The 13,162-nt window shown below is 53.5% G+C and overlaps 1 protein-coding gene across 2 annotated transcripts in view; it reads right to left on the bottom strand.

Annotated features, from left to right (window-relative positions):
* Positions 1-13,162, bottom strand: part of SLC37A4 (solute carrier family 37 member 4) — a 35,007-nt gene that overhangs the window by 32 nt on the left and 21,813 nt on the right. For both annotated transcript variants that reach the window (XM_078781313.1, XM_068121859.2), the window contains exons 3-8: positions 4,439-4,679; positions 4,142-4,300; positions 3,795-3,880; positions 3,407-3,520; positions 3,074-3,212; positions 1-2,980 (exon numbers count right to left, since the gene is read on the bottom strand). The exon at positions 1-2,980 is cut by the window's left edge and continues 32 nt beyond it. In XM_078781313.1, the coding sequence (XP_078637439.1) occupies positions 2,820-2,980; positions 3,074-3,212; positions 3,407-3,520; positions 3,795-3,880; positions 4,142-4,300; positions 4,439-4,679 (900 nt within the window). In that variant the 3' untranslated portion in view covers positions 1-2,819. The remainder of the gene's footprint in view (positions 2,981-3,073; positions 3,213-3,406; positions 3,521-3,794; positions 3,881-4,141; positions 4,301-4,438; positions 4,680-13,162) is intronic.

A 13,162-nucleotide genomic window follows, 5' to 3' on the forward strand; every position in this document is an offset into this window, starting at 1 on the left:
TGTGCTCAAGTTTGATCATCTGGGCACAGTGCAAAGGCCATGGTAAGCCAGTCCTTAATAAAGAGCAGCAGAAAAATCATTCATTTATGGTTGCCTCCACTGACAAGCTGTAACCTCGTGAAAGGCAAATTAAAAATCACTTTAAACGTGCAATGGAATCGACTCGCACACAAAATGGACATTGGAAGAATTTCAAATTAATAAATTAAGGGATTATTTGCTTGAACACAACTCGTTACATTCTTTAAGGGTCAGAGTACACACCAATGCTGCCACCTTGCTGAGCCTGCACAACGTGCAGACACGGTTTGAACAGTCGGTGTGGGGTGAAATGTGGTCATGCTCCGAGCGAGTGATACGTAGAGTGTTGCGGTTAGTGTGTGGGGCATGGAAGACGTGCCTTGTGGTGCGGCCACTTTCAGACTGGTAAATGACATGATGGACATGTGGTGCATCCGTGATATGAGCAAATCAACTGTGATACCAATAGTGCGAGCGTTACATGGTGTGCGTTGCGCAGCAGCCATGCTCCAAATGAGTGATACGTGATGTGTGGCACAGGGCAGCCATTCTCCAAATGAGTGATACGTGATGTGTGGTACAGGGCAGCCATTCTCCAAATGAGTAATACGAACCAAGTAGTGCGGTGCGGCCATGCTCCGATTGATATGCGACATAACGTGCAGTGCATCCATGATCTGAGCGAATTAGCCATGATACAAATAGTGCAAGTTAGACGCAACACAAGTAGCACTGCGTCCCTGCTCCTCGTGAGCGATACGCAACATGTGCTGCCTCCATGGTTTCAGCTACTAAGACGCGATCCTATTTATTCTGCAAAGACTGGTACGGCCATCTGAGCGGTACAGTGCGACCACGATCTGATTGATATGTGGCGCATGATGTACAGTGTGTCTAGGATCTGAGGGGATTAGTCATGATCCGAATGGTGCGAGCGACAGTTGCAGCATGGTGAAGTCACAATCTGAATGAGTGATAGGTGACGTCTGGTACATCCATGATCTGAGCGAATTAGCCATCGTCCTAATGTGGCGAACGATACACGACATACGGTGTGGCCACCTTCCGAGAGTGACATGTGCGTTACATCCATGATCCTAATTGTGTGAGCAACCTGTGGTGCGGTAGGGCCTCGGTCTGTTTCCAGACATGTAAAAAGTAGTGCTTTCATGACCTGGGTAAATTACCCATGATCCTAATGGCACGAGAGATACACATGCGGTCAAGCCACTCTTGGATTGACTCTGGACAAGTGACGTGCGGTACATCCATGATTTCAGTGGATTAGCCATGATCTTAGCGGTACGAGTGATACGTGACGCATGGTGCAGGCGGTGTGGACATACTCCGAGTAAGCGATTATATGATGTGGTGCATCCATGATCTAAGCGAATTAGCCATGAATCGTAAAGGTACGAGCGATACGCGACGCATGGTATTGACATACTCCAAATGATTCTGGACATGTGACGTGTGGTGTGTCCATTATTGAGCGAATTAGCCATGATCTGAGAGGTGCGAGCAATATGCGATGTGTGGTGTGTACGAACTCCAAGTGATTATATGATGTGTGGTGCATCCATGATCTGAGCGGTGCGAGCAATATGCGCGGTGCTCCGATTGATCCTGGACACGTAGCATGCGGTGCATACATTATTTGAGTGAATTGGCAATGATCCGAATGGTGCGAGCGACATGCGACATGTGGCGTGTACGGACTCCAAGTGATTATATGATGTGTGGTGCCATCCATGATCTGAGCGAATTAGCCATGAATCGTAAAGGTACGAGCGATACGCGATGCATGGTATTGACATACTACAAATGATTCTGGACGTGTGGTGTGTCCATTATTGAGTGAATTAGCCATGATCTGAGAGGTGCGAGCAATATGCGACGAGTGGCGTGTATGGACTCCAAGTGATTATATGATGTGTGGGGCATTCATGATCTGAGCGAATTAGCCATGAATCGTAAAGGTACGAGCGATACGCGATGCATGGTATTGACATACTACAAATGATTCTGGACGTGTGGTGTGTCCATTATTGAGTGAATTAGCCATGATCTGAGAGGTGCGAGCAATATGCGACGAGTGGCGTGTATGGACTCCAAGTGATTATATGATGTGTGGGGCATTCATGATCTGAGCGAATTAGCCATGAATCGTAAAGGTACGAGCGATACGCGATGCATGGTATTGACATACTACAAATGATTCTGGACATGTGGTGTGTCCATTATTGAGTGAATTAGCCATGATCTGAGAGGTGCGAGCAATATGCGACGAGTGGCGTGTATGGACTCCAAGTGATTATATGATGTGTGGGGCATTCATGATCTGAGCGAATTAGACACATGATCCTAATGATGCCAGGAAGACTGCTGGTGTTACCTTTAAGTGCCGTGTTGTTCACCTTGCCCACGCGTGTGGTAAAGATGGGTTTTTTAATGTAAAGAAGGCATTTTCTAGTGGTGATGTTTGAAAAGCGAGCAGAGAATGCAACCGAGTAGTGGAGGTAGACAACGATATCGGTTAAAATAACACTTATGAACACACTCCGTTCAATTAAACCACTACGACTGTCCAACCAATGCCCCATCATTCATCACGTGATTACACACGTCTGCTTCAGCACGTCCCACACAAGCCTGGCACAATCCATCCTCCATAGTGCATTGCAAATCCACACACAGACACGGCCTCATGCCCTGCTCGGCATGTTCCCAATCCCGTTGATGTCCTTTTTTAGCATTCGCACAATTCCCCTCAATTGCACCCTCATGCCCTCCTTATCTCAATCGGCCTTGACTCTTCCCATGGTGGTGCGAATGTTCCTCATCGAGACGAAAGCCACGGTTACGAACAACCCCGCCAGCTCCGTACAACCGACCGCCGCGTTCCAACCCCAGTGCTGCGCGACCTTGCTTATTGGCAGTCCTGCCAAGAACCCACCGACTGCAAAGAGAAGAATGGCACATGTGCAAAATGAATGATTCAAACGCCATATTGATGGGAAATGACCACTACGCAACTAGAGACTTTGCTTACGGTTTGCAGAGAGAGCGACCACGGCGTGAGCCGTTCCACAGAGACTCGGCACAGATGCTTCATTTGCAAGGACCCCAAACAAGCTGATGGGTCCATAAGTACAGAAGCCAAAAGTAAAACCCAAGCTCAGGATCCAAAGCTAGAGGAAGGAGAGGGTAGACATGGTTGCCCATAATCCAATGACTCACATTCACTTGGTGAGTTAAGAGATTATAGGGGAAGGATTGGGTGGGCAGACCGGAAGGATTGGGTGGGCATGTCTATGCAGCCGGCATCGTTCGATAATTATCTGATTAATCAGACCTATGCACCGGGGTCGGTCTATAAGGATACCTGACTGGAGTCTGGTCCCACAGTCATTCGGAACAACGTCAGCGACAGGGTCATGACTGCCATCATGAGCAGCAGGAGGCCATGCCGTGGGTTTCCTTGGGAACTGAGCCCCACCTACAAGTCAGCATTGTGGAAAAACAGGAATGAGGGCGATACAAGTTTGTGATGAAATATGAACACAATAGGTGCCCACAAGGTGCTGGGCAATCCCTGCCTTACCCCCCCCCCCCCCACCCCCCCTTCAAAATGATAATTAGTGAAGCAAAGAATGTCGCATTAATTGTTGGTGGGAAACAAAACCACAGAGCACACAATTAAGAGACGAGCGGTAAAATCAGTTGATGTTCCAATGCTGTCCGCCTTTCCTCATCCCCATAGTAGTCGTTACCTTTGCCACGGCACGGTCGGATAGGTATCCTGCCGCGATGCTGCCAACAAGCCCACCAAGCTCGAGTGCACTGACAAAAGAGCTTCCTGTAGTTTTGGGTTGGGAAAGGTGGGAAGGGAGGGTTAGCAGGGATCAATTACAAGGCACGTTAGGTTAGCCATGCCACGCATTTTACTCTTCCATTCTGTCTCCGTTATCCTTGTTTGAGTTTGACACCATATGGCGGTGACAAGAGCACAAAGCATTTGTTATGCACATCCCATACTGCCTCGTCCGAGCATTGCTTTCCACCATTGCACAATTTGCATTCTTTGTACAAATTATTGCGGTAAATGAGGGTCACGTACCGGTGATCGGAGAGTGGCCTTTTTCCTGAATAAGGACCAACTGGCCCCAGTCGGAAAGTGCTGACTTGGCCCCGAACACCACCAGATACGACGAAGACAGCAACCATAAATATGGGGAGGTAAGCAATGCCATGACAGAGCCCTCATGGTTACCACGTCCTGCTCACCACAGCATGTAGCAATCTGTTTGGCTCACGATTACCACTTTAACGTAGTATGCCCGGTCTCAAACCCAGCGGCCACCACTCGGCGTAGCTCCGCTTCAACCAAGATCCGTCCCCCGATGTCTTCCCTCACCTTTCTTCGTGCTCCCCACACCAGGTATCGGAGCGAGTCCCACGTCTGTGGGTTTCTCGCGAATGACCGTGAAGGCCACCCCGGAGGTTCCCAGAGCCGCGACTCCGGCCCAGGCCATGAGGCCGCGCCAGCCTAGGCTGGGCACCAGCCACGCCGCTACCAGTGGCCCGACGCTACCGGCCACGTTCATGGACGTAGACAGCATAGCCCACCACGTACCGAAATTGCTGGGTGGGAACCACTGCAATAAATAACATTTAAAGTTTTATTGCCACGTTTTTAATTTCTTTTCAGTAAAAGTCAAACGAACTTGGCCTCCATTCAAAGCATAAATCATTTGGTGTTTGCCAACCAAAGAAATATACAAGTAGAGGGCCGCAATCGGTGACGGCTCCCGGTCGAGCCGACTCCTAATATTATCCAAGTGGTAGCACTCGAAATGAAAACAAACTGTTCTATCTGTGAAAAGAACTTTGCCATTTGCTCTTCTTTTTTTGTATACGATATCGAGGGTCGTGTCAGAGCTAACATAAATCACAAAAAGGACAAACGGACACACAAAACATACAATAAAGGGAGCGGGAGACAAGATGGGGAGAGAGGGAAGCACACAAGTACAACAGTAGAGAACAAGGTCATCGGGAGATCTGTGGGAAGGCGAGGGGTAGGGGGGAGGGGGATGGGAAAGGTATAAAACACATGGACACTGCTAGAACTTCCAGGAAAGAAAAAAGTCGGGATTTCAAAAAAAAAAAGTGGATCTGGGATGAATTAACAGGGGTAGAAAAGATCAAGGTTTTGGATGGCCATTTTCCTCAGGAATTCCAAGAGATATGTCCATAGTTACCTCGTCCTTTCTCCCACACCTGATCGCTTCTCTTCTTGCCGACCCCTGCAGCCATTTCCTTTTTCTTCTCTCACTTCCATTTCTGCCACTACTCATTTGAGGTGTCCATTCCCCTTTTACCCGCTATCGATCTGCAAACGTTGCCCTCTGTCACGTAGCTCCTCTATGAGCCTCGACCTATGTAAACAAGAGCTCTACGATTGTGCACCGAGCAAACCTTCAAGGGTACAAACAAAAACCCATCGCTAGAACTTGTTAAAGGCCCCACATACGTCGCAATTTCAGAAAAAGATAGATTAATTCACCGTACAAGTAATTAATCAATTAGGAAGGTAGTCCACCTGTCTTTTTTTTTCTTTTTTTTGTATACAAGGTCGAGGCTCGTGTATTGCTCACAAAAAAGACAAACTGACACATAAAACATAAAACATACGATAAAGGGAGCGAGAGAACAAGATGGAGAGCAGGTACATCGGGAGATCTGTGGGAGGGAGAGGGCTTGGGGGGTGGGGGGAGGAGGCATGGGAAGGGGTGGAGAAAAAATGGAAAGTGGGTCCATGGGAAGGGGGTCTTCTCACAAAATGATCGCAACATCTCGATGGTCACATGTCTGACAAGCGAGCCGTCAATGCAAATGAACACTGAGCAACTTGGATTTTTAAATGCCGAAGGGCAAGGTTTAAATGTGCACAGTACAATACATACAATACAGTACACACAGTAAAATAAATCAGCCCAATACAGTACAATACAGTACGCACAGTATAACAAATCAGCCCAATACAGTACAATACATACAATACAGTACGCACAGTATAATAACTCAGCACAATACAGTACAATACATACAATACAGTACGCACAGTATAATAAATCAGCACAATACATAAAATACAGTACGCACAGTATAATAAATCAGCACAATACAGTACAATACAGTACGCACAGTATAATAAATCAGCACAATACAGTACAATACAGTACGCACAGTATAATAAATCAGCACAATGCAGTACAATACAGTACGCACAGTATTGAAGCGCGGTGCTACGCGCGCTTACTTGTACAACAAGAAGGAAGCGGACAACGCGGTAAGTTTAAGAGTCTTTATTACAAGAGCTCAACTGTAGCACTGGAGCGCTCCGGGCTGCGCGCCCGGTGTATATCCCGCGGCCACGCCTACCCCTCGGGCGTGGCCGCCGCCCACTTGGTGCGTGGAATGATGCCCTCACGCCAGTGAGCTTTCGTGTCTGCCACACGCGCCCCCCCAGAATTCCCGCGCACCTGGAGGGCCAGTTTGCGGGGCAAACGGATGACCCGGCCGAAGCGCCCTCTGGCGACCGGCGGCGTCCGTGGTGCAGGGATGCCAGCTGGGATGCCTCCGGCTGCACTCGGGATGGGTGCAGCACCGGGGGGCCGCGTGCCTGGGCGGTGCCGGGGGTCCGCCCACAGGGGGGCAGCTCCAACGCGGGGGCCGAGCCACTGGCGGTGGATGGTCCACGTCGAGGTGGGCCGGTTTGAGGCGATCCACCGAGACGCGGTCGGGAGTACCGCCGATGTCCAAGGTGAAATGTTTCACCCCGGTCTCCAGCACGCGGAAAGGCCCGTCGTACGGGGGCCGCAGTGGTGTCCGGTGGGCGTCGTGCCGGACGAAGACGTACTCCGCGGTGCGAAGCTCCGGGGCGATGTGCGTAGGCGGGTGCCCGTGGTGCGCCGTCGGCACCGGGGCGAACCTCCGGGCTGTCTCCTGCAGCGCGGAACGCTCCTGCGCCGCGGACCATGGTGCCGTGGGGTCGGGGAGGAACTCGCCCGGCACCCGCAGCGGTTGTCCGAAGACCAACTCCGCCGCGGATGCGCGCAGGTCGTCCTTGGGTGCCGTCCGGAGGCCCAGCAGGACCCAGGGGAGCCTGTCGACCCAACCGCCGTCGCGGAGGGTGGCCCGGAGCGCGGCCTTCAACGAGCGGTTGAACCGCTCGCACAGGCCGTTGGCCTGGGGGTGGTAGGCCGTGGTTCGGTGCAGCTGGACCCCGAGCCCCCGCGCAACCGCCCCCCAGAGCTCCGAGGTGAACTGGGGGCCGCGGTCGGACGAGATGTCCGAGGGGGCGCCGAACCGGGCGACCCAGGTGGCGATGAACGCCTGTGCGACGTCCGCCGCCGTCGTCGCCGCCAAAGGCACGGCCTCCGGCCACCGGGTGGTGCGGTCCACCATTGTCAGGACGTGGGTGAAACCCCGCGAGGGGGGCAGAGGTCCCACCAGGTCCACGTGTACGTGGTCGAACCTTCGTTACGGCGCCATTGGGGCCTGGGTGTGCCGGTGCACCTTCACGTGCTGGCACGCGAGGCACGTCCTGGTCCAGCCGCGGACGGCCTTCCGGAGGCCATGCCAGACAAACTTGTCGGCGAACAACCTCTGGGAGGCCTTCGTGCCCGGGTGGGACAGGCCGTGGATGGCGTCAAAAACCTGACGCTGCCAGCCCGCGGGCACGATGGGGCGAGGCCGCTCGCAAGGGAGACGTCGCACAAGAGGGCCGCGCCGTCGAACGGCACCTCAGTGACGCGGAGGCCTGTGACGGCGGTCCGCAAGGCCTGGACGCCGGGGTCGGCGGCCTGGTCCGCCACCATCCGGGCATAGTCGATGCCAAGGTGGACTGCGTGGGCGACGGACCGGGAAAGGCAATCCGTCACCGGGTTGTCCTTCACCACGACGTGCCGGATGTCCGTTGTATATTCGGACACGGCCGAGAGGTGACGCTGCTGCCGGGCCGACCACGGCTCGGCGACCTTGCCCATCGCGAAGACCAGTGGCTTGTGGTCGACGAAGGCCGTGAACGCATGGCCCTCGAGCAGATGGCGGAAGTGCCTGACCGCCAGGTGAAGCCCGAGCAACTCCCGGTCGAAGGTACTATAGCGGCGTTCGGGCGGGCGAAGCTGCCGGCTGAAGAACGCCAGCGGTTGCCAAGCACCACGCACCCATTGCTCGTGCACCGCGCCCACCGCGTAGTCCGAGGCGTCGGTGGTGAGGGCGATCGGTGCATCGGGCGCCGGGTGCGCGAGCATGGTGGCGTTAGCCAAGGCGCGGTTCGCGCCTGCAAACGCCGCGTCCATCTGCTCGGTCCAGGTAACGTCACCTTTGCCCGGCTTCCCTCGGAGGGCCTCGTGCAAGGGGCGCAGGAGCTGGGCGATGCGGGGCAGGAACCGCAGGTAAAAGTTTACCATGCCCAGGAACTCCTGGAGCCCCTTGATCGTGCGGAGGCGCGGAAACCCCTTCACCGCGTCCACCTTGGCCGGTAGGGGGACGGCCCCGTGCCTGGTGACGCGGTGCCCCAAAAAGTCGATGTCGGCGACGCCGAACCGGCACTTGGCGGGGTTCACGATGAGGCCATGCTGGCCCAGACGTTCGAAGAGCGTGCGGAGATGGTGAAGGTGCTCTTCGCGGGACGCGCTGGCGACGAGGATGTCGTCAAGGTAGACGTACACGAAATCCAAGTCGCGCAAGACGCTGTCCATTAGTCGCTGGAACGCCTGAGCCGCATTCTTCAAACCGAAGGGCATCTGAAGAAATTCGAAAAGTCCGATCGGCGTGATGACCGCCGTCTTTGGGATGTCCTCCAGCCTGACGGGGACCTGATGGTAGCCGCGTATGAGGTCCACCTTTGAAAAGAAGGACATGCCCGCCAACCTCGCCGGGACTGAACCGCTCAGCAAGCCGCTTGGCGAGCCGCTCGGTGAGCCGCTCAGTGAGCCGCTCAACGAGCTGCTCAGCGCGCAAGCAAGCGAGCTGAACGTTTCAGCCTGGACGAGACGTCTGTTCTTCACATCGACCAACAACCCGTGTGCACAGAGGAAGTCCGCACCGAGCAGTGCCATGGGGACACCAGCGGTTACGAACGTCCACGCGAAGCATTGCCTTCCGAACCGCAGGGAGAGGCAGCGCTTCCCGAATGTGCGTATGGGTGTTCCGTTCGCGGCAAGCAACGCGGGGCCCCGGCCCGCGGTGTGCTTGTCGGACGTAGAGGCAGGGATAACGCTCACCTGTGCCCCCGTATCGCATAGGAAATGGCGCCCGGACAAGGTGTCCGTTATAAAAAGAAGGCTGCCGGAATGGCCGATGCTCAGGGCCGCTACCGAGCGCCGGCTTTGTCGTTTCCCGACTTGCCGAAGGAGCACGGCGGGCAACAATTCCTCGCCTTGTGGCCAAACCTGGCGTGGAAATGGCACCAGGTTTGCGGCGAAGGCGGAGGGCGCGGTTTTCGCGGTGGTGGTGGGCGTGGTATGGCGGCGGCCACGCGGCGTGCATCAGCCTCGGGATCCCCGAGGTGTGGTGCATCAGCATCAGGGTCAGCCTCGGGATGCGCGACGGCCGCGCCAAAACTCACCTGCGCGTCCAAAGCCGCGAAGAACCTGTCGGCCTCGGCAGCAAGAGCTCGGGGTTCCGTCGTCACAGAACCGGCCAACGCGAGGCGGACTCGTGCCGGCAGCTGGCGTCGAAATAACGCCCGGAAAAGAGCGTTCGGGGTTTCGTCGCCCATCAACGACAGCATATGGTCCATGCGGACCGACGGTCGTGTGTCACCGAGCTCGGAGAGGTCCAGGAGGCGGTCGGCCCATGCGTCCACCGCGAGGCCGAACGTGGCGAGGAGGAGACGCTTGATCGCCTCGTACCTGCCGTCGGCCGGTGGGTTCCTCAGGACCGACACGACGGGGCGGCCGTGCCGGGCCCGAGGGAGGCGACCACGTGGCAGTACCTGGTCTCGTCCACCGTGATGCCTCGAAGTCGGAACTGGGCTTCTGCCTGCAGGAACCAGACTTCGGCTTGTGTCTCCCAGAACTCGGGGAGTTTCATTTGGACCGCGTTGGTTGCCATTGCTGTGGCGGGTTCGGGTGGTCAGCGACGGCTGACCAGAACGTCAGAGGGTCACCAATGAAGCGTGGTGCTACGCGCGCTTACTTGTACAACAAGAAGGAAGCGGACAACGCGGTAAGTTTAAGTCTTTATTATAAGAGCTCAACTGTAGCACTGGAGCGCTCCGGGCTGCGCGCCCGGTGTATATCCCGTGGCCACGCCTATCCCTCGGGCGTGGCCGTGGAATGATGCCCTCACGCGAGTGAGCTTTCGTGTCCGCCACAGTATAATAAATCAGCACAATACAGTACAATACATACAATACAATACGCACAGTATAATAAATCAGCACAATACAGTACAATACATACAATACAGTACGCACAGTATAATAAATCAGCACAACACAGTACAATACATACAATACAGTACGCACAGTATAATAAATCAGCACAATACAGTACAATATTACAAGCCATCTCAAAGGGCTGATGGTCTATTTCCATTGGTACGCAGCACAAGACTGCTGGTTGCCTCATTGGATGAGAACGCACCTGTGCCGCTAATGCAGTGCCCACTGTAGGTTAGGGCAGGAATTTGGAACTCTTAATAATAATATAATAATAATGCATTTATTTTATATAGCGCTTTTCAGGAAGCCCAAAGACGCTTTGACAGAGTGCAAAACATAATGCATAGCAAAACATAAAAACAATTGCAAAAAAAGAAGAATCAATAGGGAAATATTCAAAGCACAAAGGAGGGAGAAGGAGAGGAGATAGTCAGGGGTTAGATGCTGTGGGTTAAATGTTGAATGCAGTGTTGAACAGGTGGGTCTTGAGTGATGTTTTGAATGTGGTGAGTGAGGAGGAGTCTCTGATGGTGTGAGGTAGCGAGTTCCAGAGGGTGGGAGCAGCGATGGAGAAGGCCCTGTCCCCCCAGGATCTAAATTTGGTCCGGATGGGGGGGGTCAGGAGGTTGGTACCAGCAGAGCGGAGGTTGCGGGTGGGAGTGTGTCTGGAGAGGAGGTCAGCCAGGTAGGATGGGGCCAGGTTATGGAGGGCTTTGTAGGTCAAGAGGAGGATTTTGTACTGGATTCTCTGGGAGATGGGGAGCCAGCGAAGCTTGTAAAGGACGGGGGTGATGTGGTCACGGGTCCGGGAATGGGTGAGTAGACGGGCAGCGGAGTTCTGAATGTATTGGAGTTTATTGGTGATTGTTGAGGGTGAACCATAAAGGAGGCTATTGCAGTAGTCCAGACGGGAAGTGATGAAGGCGTGGATGAGGGTTTCTGCAGCCACGGAGGAGAGGGATGGACGGAGACGGGTGATGTTTTTCAGGTGAAAGAAGGCTGTCTTTGTGATCTGTTTAGTGTATTTGTCGAAGGAGAGAGGGTTTGGTCAAAGATGATGCCAAGATTCCGGATGTGAGGGGAGGTGGATACTGGGAAACTGTCGATGTTGAGGGCAAAGTTATGGGTGGACTTGGTGAGCGTTTTTGGGCCAATGATGATTATTTCAGATTTATCACAGTTAAGTTTGAGGAAGTTGATTTGAAGCCAGGATTTTATTTCAGTGATGCAGTTTGTCAGGATAGAGTGGGTGGCGGTGGAGATGGACTTGGTGGAGATGAAAAGCTGGATGTCATCGGCGAAGCAGTGGAATTGGAGACCATGACGGCGGATTAAGTGACCGAGGGGGGACAGGTAAAGGATGAAGAGGAGGGGGCCAAGAACTGAACCTTGGGGGACACCTTGGGGGAGGGGAGCAGTAGGGGATTTGCAGTTATTGATGGAGATGAACTGACGTCTGTCAGAGAGGTATGATTTAATCCAAGAGAGGGCAGTGCCGGTAATGTTAAAGGTGGTTTCAAGTCGGGTGAGGAGGATGGTGTGATCGATGGTGTCAAAGGCGGCGCTGAGGTCGAGGAGGATGAGAATGTTGAGGTTGCCAGCGTCAGAGGAGAGGAGAAGGTCGTTGGTGATTTTGAGGAGAGCAGTTTCAGTACTGTGGTTGGAGCGGAATCCGGATTGGAATGTTTCATACAGGTTATTGGCAGAGAGGTGATGTTTGAGTTGAGTGGCTACAGCGCGTTCCAAAACCTTTGACAGAAAGGGTAGGTTGGAGATGGGTCTGAAGTTATTTAGGGTGTCAGGGTTTAGTCCAGGTTTTTTCAGAATGGGGGTAACAGCAGCAATTTTGAGGGATGGTGGGACGATGCCTGTAGACAGGGAGGAGTTTATTGTTGCAATGATAAGTGGAGAGAGAGCAGGAAGGGAGGCCTTGACAAAGCTGGAGGGGATGGGGTCAAGAGTGCAGGTGGCAGTTTTCATTCCGATGAGGAGTTCAGAGAGGTCAGTAGGGGAGACTGGGGAGAATTGAGACAGGGGATGGCAGGATAATGGGGGGCAGGTGGTTTGAGGGGGAGCGGGTGCGGCGGTGGTCAAGCTGTTGTAGATGTTTTCAATTTTGCGTTGGAAGAATGAAAGGAAGGAGATGCAGTTGTCTATTGTGAATGACTGGGTGGTGGTGTTCAGGGGGCTGAGGAGTTTGTTTATTGTAGAGAAGAGTGCTTTTGGGTTTCCGGAGCCAGAGTGGATAATTTGAGAGTAGTAGGCGGAGCGGGCGCGGGAGAGGGCATCTTTATAGTGTTGTTTGTGGTCCTTGTAGGCCTGGGAGTGAACTGTGAGACCTGTTTTATTGCGGAGTCTTTCAAGTTGGCGAGCACGAGTTTTCATCAGGCGGAGTTCAGGGGTAAACCAGGGAGCAGAATGGGTGAAAGAAACTGTTTTGGTTTTTATAGGCGCAAGTTGGTCAAGGCAGGAGGAGAGAGTGTGGTTGTAGTAGTCAGTGAGGTCAGAAGGGGTGTGGAGGTCAACGAAGGGAGAAGTGGACATTTTTTCAGAGAGGGTCGATGAGAATGAGGTAGGTGAAAGAGCGTTTAGCTTACGGAAGTTGATAGTGCGATAATGCCTTGGTGCTGGGGTGGGGATGTTGATGGTCAGAGTGATGGCTAGGTGGTCAGAGAGAGTGAG

The sequence above is a fragment of the Myxine glutinosa genome, chromosome 7 (genome assembly GCF_964187855.1).
Source record: "Myxine glutinosa chromosome 7, kmMyxGlut1.1, whole genome shotgun sequence".
In the NCBI taxonomy this organism is placed as follows: domain Eukaryota; kingdom Metazoa; phylum Chordata; class Myxini; order Myxiniformes; family Myxinidae; genus Myxine; species Myxine glutinosa.